The 25,262-nt window shown below is 43.9% G+C and overlaps 1 protein-coding gene across 1 annotated transcript in view; it reads right to left on the reverse strand.

Annotated features, from left to right (window-relative positions):
- Nucleotides 1–20,046, reverse strand: part of LOC116834824 (cilia- and flagella-associated protein 337-like) — a 52,417-nt gene extending 32,371 nt beyond the window's left edge. The window contains exons 1-11 of the mRNA XM_032797156.1: nt 19,925–20,046; nt 17,357–17,624; nt 16,639–16,785; nt 15,944–16,066; nt 14,610–14,781; nt 13,112–13,158; nt 11,818–11,955; nt 9,918–10,106; nt 7,022–7,213; nt 4,989–5,249; nt 506–670 (exon numbers count right to left, since the gene is read on the reverse strand). Coding sequence (XP_032653047.1) covers nt 506–670; nt 4,989–5,249; nt 7,022–7,213; nt 9,918–10,106; nt 11,818–11,955; nt 13,112–13,158; nt 14,610–14,781; nt 15,944–16,066; nt 16,639–16,785; nt 17,357–17,624; nt 19,925–20,046 — 1,824 coding nt within the window. The remainder of the gene's footprint in view (nt 1–505; nt 671–4,988; nt 5,250–7,021; nt 7,214–9,917; nt 10,107–11,817; nt 11,956–13,111; nt 13,159–14,609; nt 14,782–15,943; nt 16,067–16,638; nt 16,786–17,356; nt 17,625–19,924) is intronic.
- Between the last annotated feature and the right edge of the window lie 5,216 nt (nt 20,047–25,262).

Below are 25,262 nucleotides of genomic sequence, written 5' to 3' on the forward strand. Positions count from 1 at the left end.
AGGGAGCAGGGGGGTTGGAGAGAGGGCTGGGGAGTTTGAGGTGGTGGTCAGGGGGCAGGGGGTGTGGATAGGGGTCGGGGCGGTCAGAAGGCAGGGAATGGGGGGTTGAATAGAGGCAGAGGTCCCAGGGGCATGCCTGGCTGTTTGAGGAGGCATAGCCTCCCCTAACCAGCCCTCCATACAATTTTGGAAACCCGATGTGGCACTCAGGCCAAAACGTTTGCCCACCCTTGACCTAGAGAGAGGACCTCAGCTGTGAGCTGAGCAGACCTAGGAGAGGAACCCTGTGAACAGCCAAACCTCAGAGATTTTGTGCTGAGTTGTTTTTGTGAATACAGCCAGACACCAAAAAAGGGGCTACATTTTGATCTGCTACAGCTTGTATGGGCTATGCTTCAGGCAAGGTGGGGGAATCACCCGCTCCCAGCTCTGTATTCTGGAAATGAAGGAAGGGTCAAAGGAATTTTGTCAGAAGAGCAGCTCTATTTTGTTTCAGTGAACAAACCTTTATGGTCCCATTCCTTGCTGCCGTAATGAGCCTGTGCTGGGAGTTGTCAAGGGCCATGCATGTAATCTCTTCCTTCCCATGGGCATTGTTTATAAGGAGGCGTTTGGCCCCCGTCTCCACATCCCACACAGCAACTGTGGCGTCATCACCTCCTGTCACCACCTGTCAGCAGAGAGAGCATGGTTTGAAATGGTCTGGTTTTGAGTTGCTTTACCTTTGGCTAAGAAGGAAAGCCCCGAGGAGCGGTAGGGAGCAGTGTCTCCATTCGGAGCAGGACTGCACCTTCCCTGGATAGTGCAGCCGTCCAACAGTTTGTGCAGAAAAGCCAATTTCCCCACTTCAACCCATCTATAACATAGGCAGTGGCTGATTCAAGGCAGCTATAGACTGATGCATGTAGATCCATTGACTGAATAACTGAAATCACAGCGGATAAACACTTGCGAGGTCAACAGGGGCCGATGTTGGATTGTTCTCTAAAATATATCCTCTCCAGTGCTATGTCCAGTCTTATCTGAAGTGACTTCATGCTGAAGGATGTTGAGAAATTTGAAGAGGGTTTAGAGAAGAGCCATGAGAATGATTGAAGGATTGGAAAACAGGCTTTAGTGAAAGAGTTAAGGAGCTTAGTCTGTTTACTTATCAAAGAAGAAGTTAAAGGGTGACTTGTGCACAGTTTATATACGCACATGGGGAGCAGAGAGACAAGGTGGGTGAGGTGATGTCTTTTATTAGACCAACTTCTGTTGGTGAAAGAGATTCGCTTTGGAGCTAGACAGAGACCTTCTTCAGGTCAGAGCTCTGGGTAGCTCGAAAGCATGTCTCTTTCACCAACAGATGCTGGGCCAATAAAAATATTACCTCACCCACCTTGTCTCTCTAATATCTTTGGATGGACATGGCTACAACAACACCGCAAACTGCATGAAAGACATTTGACGATAGAGGGTTTTTTAGTCTAGCTGACAAAGGTGTAACAAGAACCAATGTCTGGAAGTTGAAGCTAGGCAAATTCAGAGTAGAAATATGGTCCAATTTTTAAACAGTGAGGATAGTTGATCATTGAAACAGCTTCCCATGGGGTGTGGTGCATTCTCCATCACTAGACATTTTAAAATGAAGATTGGATATTATTCTTAAAGATCTGCTGTAGTTCAACTACAACTATTGGACTTGAAGCAGGAATTAATACAGTGAAGTCCTAGGGCCTGTGTTGACTAGACGATCACATGGTCACATGATCACATGGTCCCTTTTAACCTTAAAATCTATGAAACTATGAAAAAAGGAAGGTGCGTCCATCACATCCTTTGAAAGACTACTCCATAGTCTTTATAGATCTCAATGTCAATTCTCCTTTGCTCATTTCCATTTGATTTTGTCTTGCTGTACTGCTGTGGAGCATCCTAAACAATTCTCCTTGCTTGGTGTTTATGTCCTAGACCTAGGCATTCTGTAGGACATAAAAGACCTATTACTGAAGAACAAAAATCAGTAATGAGGAGGTAAAACATGGGACAATGCCGAGTGTGAAAGAGGTAAGCATTCCAAAAACATGCAGAAAAGACTTGTGTTGGCTGGTTCCATCCTGATGTGATTTAGAAAGTTTTCCAAGGGCAGGCATGTGTCAGGCTGCTAGTGAGGAACTAGCACTGCTTGGAATGGGTGTGAAATTTGGAAACCAAAGGGAGCAGAGGACAGAGCTGAACAGGGGCAGCTTTGGGGCTGGGGAATATTAAGAAGTGAATCTTGACAAATTGAAAGAAGTCAGGCTGACCAGCAAAACAAGAGGAAGAAGAAGCAAGGGATTGTGGCAGAGGATGGGTATGGAAGAGAATTTACAGAAGAAGGCACTTGGGCGCCACACAACTATCTGTGTGGTACAATGGCTGACAATTAAACACATACAGTGATGGCAATTTGCTCCTAGCCTCATGCACGACAGTAAAGATGTCAAAGCTGCTTAGCTGCAAATCCCAATGCTGAGCTCAGCTTGGGAGGTGCTGGACATGTCACTGACGTCGTGCTTTCTGGAGCCAATATGATTTCTCTTTGAAACTTTTGATTAAGGCAAAGCTACAAGAAGTGGTTATCGTACTACACTATACGTTAGTTAGCTCTTATTCAGGATTGGTTTAATATTCAAAGACCCTGGCTAAAAAGAGTTTAATATACTTGATTTCCCCATCCTTTCCTGCATTTCCTGGTAGCTGCTCTCCTCCCCTCCGAGCTCCCAAAATATGACACGGAAACAGATTCTGGAGCCAGACAGGACACAACCCAAGCCAAACCACAACATGAACTCAGGGTTCTGTGACGGTGGAGGAGATTTAAAAGGCTCCTGGACTTGTTTTCTGAGTGGGTTAAGGGCTGGAGTTTGTTGTTCTAACCTTGTTCTCCCTGTTTATTGCAGAAGGAATGCATCTCTGAAACAAAGTAACTCTTTTCTTGTGGCTTGACAGCAATTCAGCCCCACACGTTCCAGGGCACACAACCCTTGACTGCTTTTCCAGTTGGTTTGGGAGGCAGTCAAAACAAGCGAGTGACTAATGTGCACGAGCTGCCCTGGATCAAGAGCTCTGCTTTGCCTTATTTGCACTTAGTGATTAATACCAAGGGTTGGACGGACGGGAGACAAGTGCATTAGCCCATCACCTGCCTGCTCTGGTTCGAGGAAACAGATAAAGAAACCGGCGAATGGCGCACAGCTGCTTCAGCCCACCCTTTGCTTCTCCAGCAATAAAATAGAGAGATTTTATTGTAGAACAAGAGCAAGCCCAAGTTCTTGCTTTTTCCTTCCATAGCAACTCACTGGAGAAATTGCTAGAGCTAGAGGAGCTTCGTATTGCTCTTCTGCTGGTCTCAGAGCAAGGAGGAGAAGAATGCGACTCCTTCAATGTGGTTTCATTTTAATTTGAGACCTTGTAGCACATCTCAATCAAGCTCTGAAGAGTCTGGTATCATAAATACACCTTTCCAGAGGGTAATGGGGTGGAGGAGGAATCCCTGCCTGGTGCAGGGATTGGATGCGTTGACCTATATTAAAGCACCTTCCACACCTAATTCCTCTATTGTCTCCGTAAAGCACAGCCCTGCCTTATGGGCGTTTCAGAGCAGCGCCATTCCAGCATGAACGGTCTAGTCCCATCTGTGCACTGGATCTGCTCTGGTGCCTGGTCCCCAGTTCTTCCCACTTTGGGACAATGCCTGTGGCCAGCGGGAGAGGCCCCAGGTTGCCACTAAGCCCTTAGGTAAAAGTTCTAAAGAATTTCTTAGGCATTTAATCTATCCTAAGCTCTCAATTGAGGCTGAGACCCAGTCACTGAGCTTTGCCTGAGCGAAAACCAAATAAGGATTTCAGCATTCAGTCCATAGCGAGCACTTTAAAATCCTGAGATCAGCATGCAGCCTGAGAGGGTGGAGATCTGTGTGGGGATTAATGGAAAGGAATCCTCCCATTAGGCTGGGGAGTGGCCAGAGCTGCTTGTGTAACGTTGACAGACCCCGGTTGTCGGCAGCCAGGATCAAACCGGGGACCTCTGAAGCTTAGTGCATGAGCCTCTACAGTATGAGCTAAAAGCCTTTGCTACAGCTACAGCTAAGGCTGTAGAACAGACTCATTTGATCTCTCTCTCTCTAAGTCGTCTCAGTGTCACTAGATGGGACAGAACACCATACCCAGGAGGTGTGTGAGTTACACACACTCCTCAGCTACTGTTGTAGCAACAGGGCTGCCCGCACCCCTCTGGCCAGTGCATTTGAAAGGGGAAGCTGGGTTCTTTTCTGTCTTGCACACTGTAACTGCAGATCTGAAGTCATTGGCGATGATGCGTGAGGCAATGGATCAGATTTGCAAAAGTACCTGTGTACTTTTTCCCACATCCTTTTGCACCTGCAGACTCTTAACTGACTCCCAGAGACATAAATGCATGTGCAGCACGCACGCACATACACACACACACACACACTTCTCTATGGATGTGCAAATCAGAGTTTGAGTGCTTGCATTAGGATTTGTGCAGCACAAATAGAAAGCGTGAAAAGGTGCATGAGCACATCTAAAAATGTGTCCCAACTGGATTTTCAAATGGCCGGTGGAGCATGTGCCTCTGGTAAGTGGGAAAGCCAGCTTTTTACTCGTAATTTCATAAACTGGACTGGGAAAGTCACATGGAGAGAAGAAATACAGAGGTCCATATTGATGTTTTTACAATCACTTTCCTGGAACTAGTTTCTCTTGCAAATCTAGCATAGAAACTAGAGATGGGTCTGAACCAAACTCCCAGATCCAAACACCCCAAAACTATTCAAAATCTATATCTGATTTTCTCAGTTGCCCCCATTTCTACAATGGGCCAAACAAGTATCTTATGTGCAAACACACAAAGGTTTTTAAACGCTGCTTTCATATCCAAATGTTGTGGTTTAAGTTCAACCTGACCAGAAAGCTCTGATCAATAAATTTATCAGAAGTGCTGACCTGGTGGAAGAAGGTGTTGTACAGAGCACCACATAATGGTGCATCATGGGTAGCCAGCATTTCTTCCTCAGGACTGACATGCTGGAGCTTCAACAATCCAATGTAATCAGCACAGGAGACTAAGAGGAGGTGGGGAGACTGCTGGATGAGCAAGAAGGGAAAAGTCCCCTGTTCTAGTGTTTGTTCTGCCTGGACACATGGGAGCTTGAGTGCCAGTGTCTGCAGACAAACCTGTGAGAAAATATCCCATACTTTCAGGACCTGAGAAAGAGAAAGAGAGAAGCTGGGATTTATTTACATGTTTGCTAGAGGAGGCTACTAGTGGCTCTGCATACTCCCAAATTTTATGGCTCAGGAAGATCTTTTCTATTTACCATGGAGTGACGTGCTCATGCTTTGTGATGTCTTAGCTCATCACCTTATGTACTTCCTTTCACACACCATTTTCTGGCAGAGTTCAGGGCATTGCTGAAGTGAAGCCAGTTACAATATATTGCACAAACTTTGAGACTTTCATCTGAGCTTTTCAAAGTGCTTCATAATCATTAGTACAGCAGGGCGAATAATGGCTTTTGGTTTGCTAGCAATTTCAAAAGTAAAAAGAAATTGTTCCAGGTCGAACTGAAAACTAAAAGTTTTGCAATTTTCAACAAATCAAAATGTAAAAAAAAGAAAAAGAAAAAGATTTTGGGTCAAAAAAAACTTTTTGACATTTTGTTTGTCTTATGACCATTTAAAAATGTTTGGGAATTTTTTTAAAAACAAAATGAAAAAGCATTTTGAAACACAAAAGTATTTTAAACCCAAAACACTAAAACGTTTCATTTTGAAAATGTCAAAGTGAAGCATTTTAATTTTTTTCTGATTTTTTTTTCAAAACAAGCAAGTCCATGAAACCAGCATCATGTCGCAAAATGTTTCAGAGTCACTGAATTTGCATTAAAAAGAAAATTAGGCCAAAAAACGTCTACAGCTCTAATGCTGGATTAATGTTTTTATCCGCATGATGCCTTTAGAAGGGGAGACAAGTATTATATGCTCTGTTTCATAGTCCCATACACTTACCACTAAAAAAGAACTTTCTTGCTAGCACTGATTCTTAGGGAAATGGCAGAATATAATCATATTTACTTTTACCTAGTCCAAGTACCAACCAGCAGGGAAGGCACATGTATTTTTTAAGCACTTATTTGGCTTAAAATTATTAATTGCTATAATTGCTGAGAAATTTATCTCCCTCTTTTAATTGCCTGGAAAACTCTAAAAAAAAAAATTTCTAAATACTGTAATAACCTCTTCAAAAGGAAAGAGGTGATAAAAGAAATGCCTATTGCCTCAAAAACAGCTGCACATTCGTTCCTTCCCAAAGCTACACATAGGCTTTCCATAGGCTTTGTCACTGGCATCAGAATACTGTGAATGCCCATCATGTCTTTCAGCCCAGAATCTCAAATCACTTTACAAAGAACGATTAGTTAATGGAGCCTCACAATGCCCTGATAAGGTAGGTGAGGAATATATGGAAATTGCTTTATCCACCTATGGAGTGAAACCTGGCAGCTTTGTAGCATAGGAAATAAAGAATGGTATACTGGAGCAGTACACTTCAGTATCCAATTAAAACTTCTGGAGGAATTTTGGGAGGCAGAATGAGTTGAAATGCGACAGGAACACTGGTGTCAAAATGCCTGTTCTTATTAAAAGTGTCTTAGAATCTCTCAGGACCACAAAATGGATGGGAGTGCCTTTGTTTTACAACCCACTCAAAGCTGGCCCCTCTGGCAGTGCCATTAACTTTGTGCTGAGTCAGGTGTTTTGAGAGTCATGACTCAGATGGAAGAGCGCCCCCTACTGAATCCTCACACCACCTGCTGCAACACCTCAATACTTTTTGGAGGTCTTCTACCCAAACACTGATCCAGTAACATATCAAACGTCCCTCTGGCATGGTGCATATTGCACAAGAGAAGGAGGAGTGAACATTGCTATTAAAGGAGGGGTGTTGGCTAAAGCCTAGCACAAATCTGACAAACCGAGTCCTTGGAATAGCTGAATATGTGTCCTCGGGGCTCATAGATGGCAACTGCCAGAATGGCAGTACGATGTCCCTGAAAGGTAGTAACTGGCCAGCTCGTGACATATCGGTTCCAGAGCTGCACAGCGTGATCCATCCCTCCGGTAACCAACAGAGTCAGGGATTTGCAGTAGTCGAAGCATTTTACCCCCTAGAAAAAATAGGAAAAAAAAACAAGAAATGTTTTGAAAACGTTTGTACAGTCTGTGCAGAGTGTCTGTGGAATGAGGCTGTGCAGGGCAGAGCCCCAACTAGGAAAAGACTCAGGGCTCATCTACACTTCAAACTCTGCACCGGCTCATCTGTAGTGCTTAGGTGAGGATGCCCTATGCTAATGGGAGAGAGCTCTCCCATTGACGTAGTTAATCCACCTCCCTGAGAGATGGCAGCTATGCCAGCAGGAGAAGTTCTCCCGCCAATACAGAGCTGTCTACATGGGGGCAGGGTGGTGCTGGGTGGTGGTTAGGTCAGTGTAACTATGCTGCTCAGTGGTGTGGATTTTTCACACTCCTGAAGGACATAGTTATAGCAAAGTAATTCTGTAGATCTGGCCTCAGGACAATGTTAAAACACACTAGGGAACCTTTAGTGCACACCAGCAGGGTCTACCAGGACCAATTAACATGCAGCCTGCGAGTGTACTTTAGAAATCACACCCCTGTAGAGCACATCACCACACTTTGTAGACAAGCTGTCAGGAATAGTAGATTTTTTTCCCCTTTCCATATTTCAGCTTTGTGAGTCAGATATCAGACGTTGTTACTTTTGTATCCCGGATTGATAAAGAAAGGGTTCTGAGAATAATTTACGGTCACAAAGACGCTCTTAAATATTATGATTAAAAAAATGCACTTTCCCCCTCGTCTTGCAGAATCTACTCAGACACACAGAGGAAACCTTTGCACTTTGCAATTAGAATTTCTGTCCGGATGGGAGGGCTCCAATTCTTCCTTTCCATGCCTACATTTTTCTGTGATTGTAGACCAGAGAGGGGAAAAGGTCTGTTTTGATTTCAGCGCTGCTAAGTTTTGTTTAACTATCCAATTGCAAAACCACAATGAACTGAAGGGAACTAATTTAGATGCTTCCAAAGATTTGGTTTCAAATTCTATTTTTCCTGAATTTCATTAAGCTTTGTGGAGTCTATTTATGCTCTTGCTTTTATTGTAAAAATAGAATTGTTAGCTAGTAAAATATAATTGCTATTTTTTTTTCATATTGAATTAAAACAGCATAACTCCCATTGAAATCAATGAGAGCAGGTTAGACACCTAAACCCACTTAGGTGCTTTTGAAAATCCAACTAGATGCCTATCTGCATCTTTAGGAAATACCCCACAAAGACTTAGGGTTGACGTATATTAGGTTGACTTATAACCACTGCAGTAATTATCGTGGTGATGCACATCCACACTGCCTTCCTTGCACGTGCTCACCAGCTACGCTTTCACTTACTTAAAAAGGACAGTGTGTGCTGAGTGCCTGATCAGACTCCTGGGCACCTGGCAGGCTGCTCCTCCTGCCTCGCTGCTTCCCATTCCCTGCTGGGAGCAGGGGTAGCTGCCTGGGACTTCTCGCCTCCTCGTTCCCCCCTCTAGGGTGACCAGAGAGCAAGGGTGAAAAATTGGGACAGAGGGTGGGGGGTAATTGGCACCTACATAAGACAAAGCCCCAAATATCGGGACTGTCCTTATAAAATAGGGACATCAGGTCACCCTATTCCCCTCTGGGAGTAAACGCAGAGAGAATACATATCTTTTGCCTAGTGAAAAAGAACAGGAAAAGACTGACAAATTTGCAACCCTGTAGAAAGGAAGGAGGATCCTGTGGTGAGGATACTAGCAAGGGGCTGGAGAGACCCAGATTCAATCCCCTGTTCTGTCATAGACTTCCTGTGTGGCCTTGGGTGGGATCCACAAAGTTGCCTGGCTCCAGTGTGATCCACACAACTCCTGCTGACCCCTGCAGATGTCTAAAGTCACTTGGCACCTATGTTTTTGGGTAAAGGTTTCCTTGGCTCCTGTGTTTCTGCCTCAGAGCATGCACACTGCTGCCCCACTCTAGGCATATAAACGCCGATCTCCTGCCTAAATCCAGATTGATCCATGAACCGAGGCATTTGCTCGCCTATTTCATGGGGCCCAATCCGGTAGGTCACTTCTGAGCATGCTACTGGATTGGGTCCCATTCAAACTCTGGTGGTGTTAGTGGTTTCCCTCTTCTAAGTTTTATCCCAGTGGTTAAAGCACTCACCTAGGATGCGGGAGACCCAGGTTCAATTCCCCCCTCTGCTTGAGGGGGAGAAAGGAATTGAACCAGGATTTCCCACCTCTCTCAGAAACATGCTCCAGCCACTGAGCTACGGGCTATTTTGACACGTGTCTCCTTCAGACTCTCCTGTTGAAGCTGTTCCACTGTGGACAAATAATTAAAGTGAGTGGGCCAGAAAGAGATAGTAGAAATGACTCTGTAGCCTGGTGGGTCAGGCACCAACATGGGCAGTGGGAGACAGAGTCCAGGCCCTCTGCTCCAATCCCGCTTTCCTTGCTACTCCATGTTCCTTTGTGAAACTAGGCCTTAGTCTTTCTGTACCTCAGTTCCCCATCTGCACATTGGAGTTAATAGGCCTGACCTACCTCACAGGGGTGTTGTGAGGATAAATACATTAAAGATTGTGAGGTGCTCAGATACTAGGATAAAGGGGGGGCAGGTAAATACCTGAAAGAGATAAGAAGAGTGATAAACCCTGGTGAGTGTAAAAACAGGAATATAATGTTATGAAGTAGACATGACTGTGTTCCTTTTGCCTGATGCTGGAGTAAAAACATTGGCCAGAGGGCGGGGAGTGGGGCTACCTTCTTGATTTTCCAGGTGTAAACTTTTCTCTTTCTGAGAACATCCATGATCATCACAGAGGTCTGGGGACTGCCAGAGGATGTGATGATGAGTTCTCCCTCTGCTACATACTGGATTTGGGAAACAGCTTCCTCATGCACCTCTGGAATGGTTTGATATTGCAGGAGCTTACTGTGCTCTTTAATTTCCTAGGGGAAAACAAGGGACAGAAATGTCACAAGGGCTGGTTCACCTGCCAATCACCCATCATAATACAAATGGAGGTAGCATGCACACAGAGAGGGAGAAGCACAGAGGGGCTGGAATATGAAGAGATGTGGGGTTCTAGCAGTGAAGTTTGGTGAACCCTGGGCTTAATGCAATGATGTTTATGATGCCATGCCAACCCAGCAGACTATTTTGTCCCCTGGCAGTGTGACTAATGACTTGATGATGGGATTAAAATTGAGCCTGAGATGCACAGTTCAGATGCAGAACCAAATATCCCCCAGCTTAGGGCATTAAGGGGTTGGTTTGGGACAATTCTGAATGGCAACACACAGCTATTACATTCTTGTCCCCCAGACACAAACCCATGATGTTTGCCTCCACTTGAAAACAGTTTCTTTGGAAGAATTTCTCTAGTTCCCTCCACCCCCACTTACCAAGCTCTAAAAATAACCCACTATGTTTCTATTTATAACTGAAAACAGCAGCAAGAAACTCTGCTCACATGCTTGGGAAGCTACTACAGCCTCAAATTCTTTGATATGAACCTAGGGCGGTGAAGGTGTTTTATAGTCTGAATACTGCTTCTTTGTGGACTCTCACAGCCTTGACCTTTTATCTCATCCCAGAGCAGCATCCAAGGCTATTTCCTTTGACTATATGTGAATTTACCTTGGGCAGCTCTCTCATTTCAAAGGGAAACATTTTCTTTTTTCTTTTTTAAAAAGAACTTTCTTATAGCAACTCCTACTCACCTCTGTAGAAATGAATATTTCACAAGCACTGAATTTCCCCATCCTTCCATTATTTGTAGAAGTTGATATCTGAGATTAATGCTGAGCGTTCAGTGGGGCCCAGGGATTTAGAGGGCCCTTGGGAAGCCTGCTTAACTGAGAAGATTCCCTGTTTATCCTCCTCATCCTGCCTACAAACATCCTGCTACAGGATGATTTCTCCATCTGGCTGAGAACAGCTGGACTTGGCTTCTGGCTCAGTTGGGACTTTCCAAGGTTTGTCTTGACCTGAAGTGGTGAAGTTTCTATAGGGTTTGGCCTAGTCATCATCTGAGAGCTGAGCCAATCTGAGAACAATGGTGTGTGTGTGTGTGTGCACGCGCGTGTGTGGGAAGGTCATTAGTAGAGGAGTTAAAAACAACCTGGTAGACTTGAGGGCTGATCGAGGCAGTACCCAGAATTGTGTCGGCTGTGCAGGTTGAGTCCCAATCCCTGTATCACCTGGGATACAGGTCAGTGCTATTCCAGCTTTATCAACTAGTGAAGCCCTGCATTAGAATAATGCTTGGTCCAGTCCTTTATGGACCTAGAGGGAGAGCCTGGGGAGAAGGGGAAGCGTTTGGTACCCCCATAGCAGCTATAAAGCCTATGCTCCATACATGTCACTATCAGCTAACTGCTCTAAACTGGGATTCTTCCAGATAAAGAGAACGGGGCAGCATGAAGTGAAAGTTTGTGACTTCTTGCCTGACATAGCTGGGCTGATAGGGAGAAGATAGTGGCATCTACTGGGCGGGCTGTGGTAGCTAAACCTGACCTAAACTGGACCATCTTTCCTAGCCTAGGTTCTGTTTTCTAGGACCTCTGAAAGGAGGCCAGGAAAAACAGCGACAAAGGAGGGCTGCTTAGCACCATTAGAAGGTTAGCAGCATTCAGGAAGACACCTTTCTGCTCCCACCTGCAGGAAGATCCTTTGCGGCCCCGACTGATCCGTGAAGGGCTTTTCAAAGATGCCCAAATGAGGGTGCAGCAGCCAGAGCAGGTGAACCCCACCGTGATCATCTCCCCAGAGCAGCAAGGAGCGACTCCCTAAGGACTGGAAGGGAAACAAAAACACAGAGGAGGAGGGAGGAGCTGGGATTTGCCTGTAGGGGGTGGGTGGGAAGCTGATAATGTTCCCTTTATGCTCTATCTTTGCATGGTTAACAGCTGATTAAACATACAATGAATGTAATTGTGCTTGAGTCACTGCTGAAAACCCTGCTACATTCCGTTGGCCCAAAGCCAGGGAATCGGCCCATGGCTTGAGTAGGGTGCCGTGTGTGCCTTGGGGATCTCCACAGGGAGCTCTGATACAGCATCCCTTATGCTGCCTGTGCATCCACCTCTTGGATCCATCCCAAACACACCTGTGCCATGCCCCAAACTCACCACATGTGGCCACACAGTGCCCTTCCCCCCAAGAGCTGGGCTCTATGCAATATAGTAGGTTCAAACCTGTGCCCTCTCCCCAAATCCTGACCCTGGACTAGGGTAGCAGCACAACTTAAGGTCACTGTGTCAAGGTCTGGATCTCACACACTGCAGAGAAGCAAGATTTGCCCCATCCAGCACAGACAGCTGATAACAATCAAACGTCCTGACACAGGGTATGAATTGGAACCATCTCTATCTCCTGTACAGGCAGTATTGGTTCTGTTCCCTTTATAAACACATTGATTCTGTTACCCTTCTATACAACATTGTATATCTCTCTACAAACCCCACTGCACCACTGGCTAAGTACATAATTGGTGGAGTGGGGCAGGTTTGCCTTTCCCTGAAACATCAGGTGCCCACCTCTGCTACAAGCAGGAGATTGAATTTGATGGGGAAGGTTCTTATCTGCTCTGCAAATCCTCTGTTCCCAAGTAGATTAGAGCTAGAAAAGCTTCCTAAATAAATCCCAGTTTCCAATCTGAGAGCACCCTTGTTATTCCTTCAAGTAATAATTAACTTTTCCTTCTCAGCCATGAATCCTGACTGGCTTCTTAGTCACTCACAAGAGAATGGTAGCAAACAATCCTTGTGTCCTAAGTCAGGATGGGTTCTTGTGTCTGAAATATAAGACAATCCTAAATTGTGACCTTACCTCAAGAGTTATAGCTTGCACAAATGGGCATAAACACTTTTACTTGTTGGGGATAAACAATAAAGGTTACAGGTAACTTTATGAGCACATATTGGGAACATGAAATGCTGTGCCACTGTACCTTTGCATTATACCAGTAGAACAATGATGTTGGAACATTTTTCAGAGCTGGAGGGATAGAAAGAGAAATGGAGTATTAGAATTATTCATATTTTTTTTTCGATGCCACTTCCTCAATATCTATTTTCCATGTGATACATAGAAAGGGATCCTATTCTCTCAAAGCAGTGGGAGGGGACAGAGGTGCATAGAACTCATCACTGTTAATGGCAGGAAACAGTGTAAATTCCTTGGGTATGCTTGAAAATATTGAGGCCAGAATGATGTCTAGTTGCCACTACCTATATCTATTTTCATGATCTCCTACACACTCTTATAACCATAAACCTAATCAACACTAGAGACAAACATGAACCAAAACTCTGAGCCCAAATACTCACTGAAGTGCTTTGAAATTCAGAAATGGATCTGAATATAGCAGCTTGGCCTATTTCTAATCACTTCTTGCATTCACTTACCTCCAGCAGTTGCTGTACTGTCATTTATTTAAATAAAAAGCAACAGAGTCTTGTGGCACTTTACGGACTAACAGACATATTGAAGCTTAAGCTATCATGGGGGGAATACCCACTTTGTGGGTATTTACATGCATCTGATGAAGTGGGTATTCACTCATGAAAGCTTATGCTCCAATATGTCTGTTAGTCTATAAGATGCCACAGGACTCGTTGTTGCTTTTTACAGACCCAGACTAACATGGCTACCCCTCTGATTTATTTAAATAAGGTTCATTGGGCCTGTTTCTCCACTGCAGGAGGTAATTGCTACCAGATAAGAATGGGAGCACATCACTTCCACTAGCCGCACAAGCTGCAAGACAACGTAGAGTCAGATCCACTATGCATAAAAGGCCCGCTCCTCACATGATGTTAAATTTGAATAGCTCGTTGATCTCATTGAAGCTATGCTAATTAATGCCAAGTGAGGATCTGACCAAAACCACGTTCTGCTGATGTATCTCTCAGGTAATCCCATGGGCCACAAGCTGCTTTCACTAGTGTAAATTCAGTTTGACCTTCCTGCACCCAATGGAGCCAATCTGGATTTATGCCAGTACCACTATGAACAGAATTTTGTCCACTGACTTCAGTAAGGGTGATACTTCCAGCCTTTAATTTAAGCTTTGATACCTATACATCTATAGGAATCCATCCCCTCCACACCTGACCTACTAATGAGTGTTGGGGTCTGGTTCTGAAATTCCAACTCCCCATCTGCTGCACCATTCCCAAACTGCATGGCGTTAGCTACCTGCCTTTGGCCGACTTCTTTAAGCAGCAGGAGAGAACAAGAACAAGAACAGAGACCTCAGAGACTGTACGTTTATTTGATTTGGTGCTCTCCAAAATACCCAGGCTTCTGTGTGAACAGCCTAGTGTTTTCTCCCCAGGAAGCAATGCTGGAAATCAGAAGCCTGATTTAGACTGTACCCCAACCTCAGAATAGAATCTGGGAACATGAACAGGGGCCCCTCCTATTAGTAAAACCCTAACTTATACCAAATAAATGAAACTCTTCAAAAAGGTTTGCCGTGGACACATCAAAAAAGTGAATATCCCTGCAGGTGGTGGCTACTGCGATTTTGTGGACATTTGCCATGTACGCAGCATCTGTGGTCCAGGATTTCAATCTTCTTTTTTCTGCTTGAGAGCCTTTGGAATCTGCTGCAATCTGTCAGAAAACAAGCAGCAAAGGAGAACTCAAACGACTGGAAGCTCTCTCAGAAGAAATGCACTGGTGCCACCTTCAGCATGAAACAGCCATTCCCAGATGAAGTTAATGTGCCCAGATTCTGCAAGGAGCTGCGTATTTTCATCTCCCACTGAAGGCACTCAGCACTTGGCAGGAATTTCTCAGCAGCACCTGGCAGTGCCAGGACCATACTGCTTGGAAAATGAAAGTACCCTGCTAATCCTAGCTTCCCACACATGTGCATTATTATTGATCTGCACTGCAGTAGCATTAGGAGTCATGGACCCGGGCCCTATTGTGCTAGGTGCTGCATACACTCCCAAAGAGCTTACAGTCTAAGTAGTCACTAACAGACGACAGGAAGAGATGAACAGACAGGCACTCTGACCACATATAATGCTAGTTGATGCAATGCATCTAACGATACACAACAATGCAAACCCCTTATTTTCCCCAGGGCAGGTGGAAGGAGTACTAGGAGCCACAAGAAGTGGTTTATGAAGGTAGGTACTGGATTCTCATTAGGGAGGGTTTAAACTCAAAATTTTCTGCAAAAGGGAAATTCTGACACTTTGGAAAATATTTGTTTCAGATTCAGAATGAAACGCAGGAATTTTGGAATTTCCCATTATGAGAAAAAACAAAGTGTTTCATTTCAAAACGGCTCCCAGGCTCTTTGGCTCCTCAGCAGGGCCCATGGACTTCCAGGACCCCTAGATCCGAAGGCAGCTGGCTGGGCTGCCTGACTCTCCGGTTGGCTATCATGGGGAGTCAGGGAGCTGGCTGCCCAGGGAGTCATGCAGCCAGGCAGCTACCATGGAACCTAGAAGCCCCAGATCTGCAGCATCCCTCCAGGTGGGCAGCCAAGGAGCTAAAGCTTTTATTTCCATTTTCCCTATAGAAAAATCAAAATTTGGGGGCAACACTGAAATTTTCTTGCAGAAAATTTGACTGTTGCGGAATCTGCATTTTCCATTGGAAAACATTCCTCTGTAAAATTCCAACCAGCGCTAATCCTCATTGCAAAGAAGCTAAACTCTCCTAGAGATAGCAATTTATGGAATGAAATCTGGATGCTAAATTACACCCAAGTGTTCAGCTGTCACTCCATTAACCCCCATGCTATTACTAATCTCTTTACCTCATATGTTTTCTGAATATGCAGAGCGCTGTTCCAGGTAGTAAGAACTCCTCCTTTGCTGACACTTACAAACCAGAGTGGCTGTGGAGAATAGATGGCCAATATTCTGGTAGTTGGTGCCAGCTGAAAAACCAAGACAAATATTGCTCCAGTGGTCAGATCTCACTCTCTTCTCCATTTCACATTATGTTCAATGGTGGCTAAAAACAAGGCTAGAATCTGACCATGCACCTTCAAAGTTGAAGAGAAATGCTCAACCCAACTGATCCTGAAATAGACAAATTACGACCCTGCCCCTTTATTTGATAAAGTGACCTCTTGCTAGATTTAAGTGCCTGGCCAAAATTGTTTTATTGTCATGTCAGTGGAACAAATCTGGAATTCTTTATTTTATTTTTACTAGAAATTCAACAAGAAAAGCTGCCCTGAAGACAATTCCAGCTAGACAGAAAACTCTGCCAACCGCTGTCTGCCTGTGTCATCAAGAAAACTGCAATAAAGCTGGGGGGAAAAAGAGTAAAGCACAAGTTTTTAATTCCTTTTATGTTTTGTTTGTGAAGGAAAAATATGGCTGAAGAAGAGACCAATATTGGCGAACTATGTGCAGCACCAGAGAACAGTTACACCACTAGCCTGTCCAGTTACAGTTCAGCTCCTCCACCTCCTTCGGCCAATGCCCCTCCCTCTCCACTCACCTTGTTCTGCACACAGTGTCGGAGGAGGGGCTCCCTGCCAAGGAAGATCTCCTTCTTGGCTTTCATGGGGTCCCTTTCTTTGTAATAGAGCAGCAGGTATTCACAGAACTTGTTCCAGTCAATAAGGCCATCGCAGCTGGTGTCAACCTCAAAAACCATGAAAACAATCATGGAGGGGGAAAAAGCCAACGTGACATCACAGGTAGCGTGACCAGGTTCCATAGTTCTTGTGAACAAATTCCACTTTGATTATTAAAATTACTCATCGCTTGTATTGCAGTAGCACCCAGAGACTCCACCTTGGAATGCATTGTGCTTGGCACTGTACATACATATGATGAGACAGTCCCTGAATGTGATGAGCTCACAATCTAAGTGGATAAGACATAGGGTGTGACTCTCCAGGTCCCTGCATGTATACACCTCTGCAAAGTGACTGTAAAATGCTATGAAATTGGGGAACTTCACTCAGTCTGGTGGTAGCGTTTTACCTCCACAAGATGCAAGGCCATGGAGAAGCAGTTAATGCTGAAGTCCCAGGTAGCCAGTGACAAGACTAGCTGACATAAGGCAAGAGTCCTAATGGGAAGGGGAGTAGTGGAATGACATGCAAGGAAAAGTATGTGTGTTTCAAAATGTTGTGGATGCTAGAAATGCCAACTGGCTGGGATGGGAATTATTTGCACTCATAACGCATCTAACCCCAAATCCTCGTTACCTTGTTGAAAAGCAGCTCTGATTGGTTGTTCCAGATTTCGGAGCCAGTCAGTTCCGACAGGGCTCTATGAAACTCTTGTTGAGTCAGACTTCCTGGTGGCTCCACTTTCTGCTTTCTGCAGGGTCTCACCCACTGGTCTTTATTCTCTGCTTCCCTGCCTTGGTCTTCCCTTTGGGGAGAGCTGTGATTAGCGAACAATGCTTGCAGGAGCTGCAAGTGACTCAGGTCCAGCTCTTCTTCTGGACGGGGGCTTTTACTCTGATCAAAGCTGGTGGAAAAGGAAAGCAAAGCAAATGCTCATCAGGGACAGGATAGGCACTGATTATTGCGGGGGTATATGCCGGCTTCTCAGGTCCAGGGGTCTTAATTTGCTGTATGTTCTCTTTCAAGGAGCAGTAAGAATAAGCGGACTGCAGAGGGGTCGGTACTTCTGAAAATCAGGCTTAACGAGCCTCGTGAGAGATGCCCAACATTATTGGACCCTTGAAAATGTAGACACTAGCCTCTCTGGATGTGTCTACCCTTCACTTAAAAACCCGTGGCTGGCCTGTGACAGCTGATGCAGGGCTTGGGCTAAGGGGCTATTTAACCATGGTATAGCTATTCGGGCTCGAGCTGGAGCCCAGCATCTAGGACCCTGAGAGGGGGGTGGGTCCCAGAGCCCGAGTCCAAATGTCTATATTTCAGTTAAACAGCCCCTGAGCCTGAGCCCCATGAACCTGAATCAGCTGGTTTGGGCCAGCCGTGGGTGTCCAATGGCAGGGTAGACAGAGCCGCTGTGGCTCAGTTTCAGCCATCTGTCAAGAATTACAGTGTTCTGCATCACGGTGTTTTTGGGAGGCTTCGAGATCCTTGGCTGGAAGGCACCATTGCTTATTAATTATTATTATTACTATTAGCATCAATAAACACAAGAATGGCACCAGGGAAAGCATGACGTGAAGATGAAGCGAGTGCACTAGGCTGCTTTCCCCACCCTCACAGGTGATAGTATTTCACCAGGAGATCCTTTGTGGCTTCTGCAACACATTTGCTTTCCCTTCGTGTTTCTCAAAGTCCCAAAGAGACATTTTCCCACCCCCTTCTCCTTCCACATGCCCATTTCCAAGGCCCTGAGTCTTCACAACTTTCCTCCTAGCTGAAGAGGAATGGAGGTGACTCTTTGTACTGCTCCTGAACCAGCAAGGGGACTAGCACAGAGCTACGTGGGGCACTTTCTTCCCAGCCTGGGGGCTGGATATAGGTCTTAAACTCAGAACCAGATCATCAGCTGGCACAAATCACTGCAGCTCCACTGACTTACCCTAGCTGAGGATTTGGCCTTCTGAGCCTCTAGCTGGTCATAGGCTGTTCCACTCTTTCACTTTTTTCTAAGGTATTTAATTCCCAAACCAAGTGCATGCAGATCTCAATAGCACATGATGCCATGACAACATTTTGTCTATGGCAAGCATGTGATCAGATGAAATCTCCAATGCGGGTAGCTGCATAGCTTGGAGGAAATAATAATGACTAACACATGTTAATGCCATGATTACAGGTGGGAATTCACTGTCAACTGATAAGCCACTATTTTTTTTCTATTCGAGGTGTTGCTATATTGAGGTACAATCTGAATCCTTATTTATATAGAAAAGAATTAAATAAGTACAACACCATATAACTTTATATTTGATTATATTTAGTTTCTTTTTGTACTGGCTTTTCAGAGGAAAAGTTAAAAAATTTTCAGTAGCTGCCGTAACTGGGTAATATGAACAGCAGCACCTGTGGAGCACAAGAGCATTGTTTATGGTGTGACACATCTATGACATTATTTCCTTCTCGTCAGGTGCTGGATAAGTTTTCAGCATGGCATATGTGGATGTAGCCCATGAGCTATGTTAGTTCAACTGACAGCCAATGGACTTGCATGGCTAAAACATAGGTTGAAAAACGTGTAACATAGCATCGTGGCTTAGGGTTTGTCGCCACTGGGAAATTTGTGCAGTGCACGCGAAAGTGTGAATTTACAGCACTGTTTGCTCTGCACCAATTCCCTGTGTGGACACTGAGGGTACGTCCAGACTACCTGCCGGATCGGCGGGTAGAAATCGATTTATCGGGGATCGATACATTGGGTCTCATCTAGATGCTATATATCGATCCTCGAACATGCTCCCGTCGACTCTGGAACTCCACCACGGCGAGCGGCAGTAGCAGAGTTGACGGGGGAGCCGCGGCCATCGATCCTGCACCGGGAGGACGGGAGGTAAGTTGAAATAAGATATGTCGACTTCAGTTATGCTATTCCCGTAGCTGAAGTTGTGTATCTTACATCGACCCCCCCACGACCCCTGCAGTTTAGACCAGACCTAAAAATGCCTTTGTAAACTTTAGCTTCATACACTTTAAAGCATATTACACTAACCAGCCTGAGGGCACTTTTAGTGCACAGTAAAAGTGTCCACCCAGAAAGTTAGTGCAGAGCAGCTAGTGTGCTGTAAATTCACACCCTAGCTTACTGCACACTAACTTTCCATTTAGAGAAGCCCTTAACAAATGTACCATTGTCAGAATGGAACATACCATGTTATACTTGCTGGTACTTCTTGCTTGTATGCATGCCAGGAAGAATCCTGCTTTTGCTTTTTCATCACTGACATTTCAACTTTTTCTTCCTCTTTCCTGAAACGATGATGGTTTTTCATGGCCTTTCCCCAGTATGCCAAGCCTAATTAACTTGCAACACTGGCAGAACCAGAGTCAATTCAATATCTTCTTCTTACCAAAAATAATAATAATAAAAAAAAATCAGGATCTGAATGATCTTCAATTGGAGCAAGGTGGAAGTTCTTCTCTGAGTTCTCCTAAGGCCCTTGTTGTCCAATAATCCTTGAGAAGTTGCTTGGCACCAAAAAATAAATGTTTTCAAGAAGCCACGCTGACAATTTTGGTGGTAACTGCAATACGCTATGGCTGAATCAAATACTGCTCTTCAGATGCAAGCTAAATCAATGTTTCGAGTTCTCCCAAGCCTGGACATGCCATACCACGCAAGCAGACTAGTTAGTGCATTCTCAGACAGCTGCACTGCTTAGAGGTCCCCAAATCCATGAGCAGTGAATACATTACACAGACAGAAAACTAGGTGCTTCGTTTTGAAAGGCCAATACTAGGTACATTGGGAAGAGTATTCAGCATAGTTACCAGCCTGGACTTGCACAACACTATCCATCCTGCTTATAATTATTTATCAGCAGTGCCCAAGAAATGTTTCGACGCAAAGGAATTTCACTTGGGGGGTAGGTCCATGCAAAGAAAAGCATTTGGTCAATTTATGATTAACCTGATAATTTGCAGTTGATACCTACAGAGAGAAGAGACCATCAGAGATTTCTTCCCTGTGCTCTGTTGGACATTAAGGTTTTGTACCAGGAGCTCAATGTGTGACTATACATATCAGATGAACCGCTAGAAGGGAATTAATTTAGGGAATTGCAAATAGCCTGTTGTGCAACTCCAAGACCATAATCAGCTATGGTTGATTGATAACACACACTGCACAGAAACAGAAGTGAATAGCTAAAGAGACTCCTTCACCCTTGATCTCACAAGCGGAATGCCCTTCCTCTTTCATAAATGCAGACTGAAGCAGGATGAATTTTTGCCTTGCTATTTTCATTAATATGTAATTTATTGTGCTGTCAATATTTTCTTGTCACCATAACTACAGGTGATGCTGATGTTCCCCTCCCTATTCCATTCGGTAGTTAAACTGTAACAATTCCATGAAGCCTCCAGTCACGTGCAAAGCAAGAATTCTATAGAGTAAATGGCCCGTTCTTTCAGAGAGTTTGAGAAAGGGTGAAATCCAGGATGCCTGTTGCTTTTTCACAATAGTATCACTTCTCTCCTTGTTTTTAATTGCTGCTTTCAGGCCTGCGACTAGTCTTTGCTAGCCTTAAAATCAGAGTGAGACCACTATACATATGTACATGCATATTCTCCTTCAGACCTGGGTGCGGAAATAGGTCCTCAAATTTCTTGATACAGCCCTGAGAAACAGCTTATTTCCCTTGCTGTAAATCTTCTTCTTTAGAACTAGCATTCCAGGCAGCAAGGGCAACGAGGTAGGCCCTCTTTAACCATCCAATGTGTCTTAATCCAGCATTTCCACAAGTGTGCAGCTTGTACACAAGCCTCTTAGTTATTTTAGAATCTCAACTTCAATATTAATCATCGACATCCCCATTCACTTGGGTGGAGCTAGGAGAAGTTACATCATGCTGCAGATTTGACCACCAGGGTGTGCTTAGATTGGATTGATAGACAATATTCGGAGCTGTGGAGACCAAATTTGGATTGTCTATATTCTAACATCTATATTCTTGATTTAGTTGAGGATTGGTCCTGCTCTGAGCAGGGGATTGGACTAGATGACCTCCTGAGGTCCCTTCCAACCCGGATATTTTATGATTCTATGATAATAGCTAATGTATTTCACATTTTACTGCAGTTAGAAAGGAAACAGTGTTTGCTTCATCTTCAGCAAAGATCCCTACATCCTTTGAGAGGTGGAAGCAGGTCAGATAGCTTGTAGAGAGAATATTTTCTTGTCTCCTGTTTCACACGAGACGAAGAGCAGGTGACATTCACACCTCTGACACATGCCCACTGCCAAAGAATGCTATCTGGAACAAGCCCCATGCAATTCTGAAGTCTAACCAGCAGATGGTAGACTATGAAAAGAGATGGAGAGCAACAGATATAATTTCTTTTCACTGGGGTGAAATCCAGCGCAACATTGGAAAACAACCAGTGACTCCAAAGAAACCTATGTCATATGCTGGAAATGTGTGCAAGACATTCCAGGAAAGAAGAAAGCCTTGTGTATCCTTTCTTAGAAATTCTGATTGATTGTGCAATGTTCTTTTAAATCAAACCAACTAAATAACTGATTTTATTGTCAAGAGTGAAACAATGAGAACAAACAACTCCCCCTCTACCCCCATCATCCTGCAGTGCCCCCCTGATTATTCTATCTGAGAACATTTTAAGAAAAGAGCATAAAACTGTCTTCTGTCTCCAGGGTCTTTCCTATGTAACTCAAGACTCCAGTGATGTCCTCTGCATGCCCCCCAAAATAGTTTCCCTTTCATTCTTGTGCCCGCATTCACTGCTCCAGGATCTCATCATGACTACATCTCATTCAGAAGAATTAATTTATGGCTCATATTAAGTAATATTTATTTTTGGCCATTAGATTCATAGAGGGACCAATTTTAAGCCTAAAAGGAGACTAGATTATGTTGTGAAACTTGGTTTGTAAGGAGAGGGTTTTTATGGTGAGTGATGGAAAGCTGTGTTCTGTGGGCTCATCTGATGTGCAGATCTGGCTTAATACTTTTGCTCACACAGATGCATGTTCTGTGTGCATCTACTTTGCAGGAGCAATTTAAGGCTCCAATATCTGAAACGTGGAAAAGAAACAATGGGCTACATTTTCCATTCACTGTCAACACTGCTCTACAGCCAAAATGCTTCTGAAATAAATGTAGTCAAACTTTACTAATTCTGGGTCACTGAGAACAAAAATGATGCTTAAAACTGTTGATTGGTCATTAGTTAGACTGTTGGGGCTCAGTATACGCAGTGAATCTGCCCTGGCAGGTGATTGTTAATGGTTCCATGCTTCCGTGACGTCAAAAGGATCGTAGTCCCCTTTTCTCATGGAAGTAGTGATCTGTGTAGCCGCCAACAACTCTATGGTGTGATGGCCTCCCTCAACACTCGGTTCACGATCCAGAATAGTGGAGAGTGTTATTATATCATCGCAACGAGTCAAAGCTGTTTTTGCTGCAATAATGGCACTGTTTTCGCCAGCAATTCCAGTTGGTCTGAACCATTATTGAACGGAAAGCCTATGACATATCATTGAAACAACTTTTAGGTGCATAACTTGACCAACAATCGTGGAGCTTAGGTGGACAGATCTTCAAAGGTTGTTTGCTCTCTTGCTTGATCTGCAGATGGATACACAAAGTCTGCTGTTTTTCTGCGAATGGGTAGTCGTGCAAAAGATTCCCAACTACATTCAATGTATAAAGATCGAGGCTCACCCGACAGTCATTGGGACCTGGGAGGAAAAGACAAATGAGTTCAGCATCCACCACTTGTTGAATCAGCGAAGTAAAAGATATTTGTTCACACCCTTACGACATCCAAGAACTGGGTCTGGATGTGAGAACTTTTCTTAAGGCCATGACAAAAACATTATGCCCAGCTTTCATCAGCACCTGTATGGAAAATTATTAAGGGTTTAACGTTTGGAACTAAGATAAAGGAAAGGTTGTCTTTGTGGTTTCCCTTTACAGATTATCGTTGAAAAATATTTTCGGATGATGCTATCTGGAACCATAAAATAGATTCTACTGCGTGCAAGAAAGAAAAAAAAAAAAACGATGGATGGGAGGGAAAGCACCTTTCCATTGGGGAGTACGGCCAAAACATACCTTTTTCCGGAAACAAACATACAAAATGTGTGGAGACACACAGGTTGTGGTTGGAAAAACCTTCCTCAGGCATCCCCAAGCCTTTGGGTTGCCAAAAAAAAAAAAACTCAATCCACTATATATGTTTCCTCGCTCTACATAAAAAGAATAATCAATAGTATAAAAAATCTTTTTGCATCTAATCTAGAGGGGATATTTTTTTTTTCGTCCAAGATTCAAAGCGAGTAAAGCACGTACTCTTGATGCTCGATTGAGCTACGATGCTTGCGAAAGCCTGATGTATTAATTTATTTTCACCCAGAGATCCATATGCGGAGGTTAACATCAACATGGGAAAAAGTCGTTATACAGAGGCCAAATGAGGATGTCTCAAAAAGCAATCCAATGTCTTCCTGCAGAACATGCTGCGACAAGTGATCGAAAGAATGCTCCTCATTTAATGAACATCAACGAGGACGAAGCCAATGAGAAGCGCTGCCAGACGGAATTAAGTAGTGGAGAGTTAAGACTAAATCTCATTGAATACTATTTAGGATACTTACACTTAGTATTAATCTTAAATAGTTTTTATTGGCCTTTTGTGTTCAATTGAATTCTAATTTAATATCATAATTAATACACCTTGTTGCTGAATTTAACTTTATGTTCGGTTTTCATAAACAGATCAGCAGTGAATTATCTTAATAGCAACCAAGAAACACATGAAAGACGACCATAGGTGTTTTACAATTGTATGGAAAGGATCTAAAAACTCACTATCTCTACACTAATAGACATTTTTTTCTTTAACAATGCTAAAAACTTAAATATCTTAGAAACAGTAGCCAATCAGTTGTTTTAATTGTCATATTTGAATTCAGCACATCAAAATACATAATAAATACCACATTTTATCTCTGAAGCAGACGACTTCTCAAAGATTGTAGACCAGTGCAATGTACGCTCTGGGAAAAGTGGAATAGCCCGTAGGCTTTAGCATGTACATTCCAGAGACACTAAAAGAAGGATTTTTCGACAAAGCACTGACAGTGGGAACCTCTAACACAGCTGCTTCAGAACTAAACATCCCAGTGCTAGTCCTTCATGTACTCAGACTCCTTTGAAGCAAATCAGTACTTCTGAAAGTCTTGTAGAGGCATGATGTTCCATACATCCTGCATCTAGTGTGGTAGAAACTGTGCATAAGCTGTAACCGAAGCTGAGGTTTGCTTCCACAGAAATATTTATCCCCCTCCATCAAATTCTCTATTCTCAGACATGCCTGTCAAAGTGTTGAAGGAAACACTCGGTCAACAAGGACATAACAGGGCCTGTAGGGAGAACTGCACGAAGCAACCTCAACAGTTTGTGTGATACAGGTATGATTTACTGAGGGAATGGCCAATGGACATGTTTAATTTATAAAGGGCTTC

This window comes from Chelonoidis abingdonii, chromosome 13 (genome assembly GCF_003597395.2).
Source record: "Chelonoidis abingdonii isolate Lonesome George chromosome 13, CheloAbing_2.0, whole genome shotgun sequence".
Classification (NCBI taxonomy): domain Eukaryota; kingdom Metazoa; phylum Chordata; order Testudines; family Testudinidae; genus Chelonoidis; species Chelonoidis abingdonii.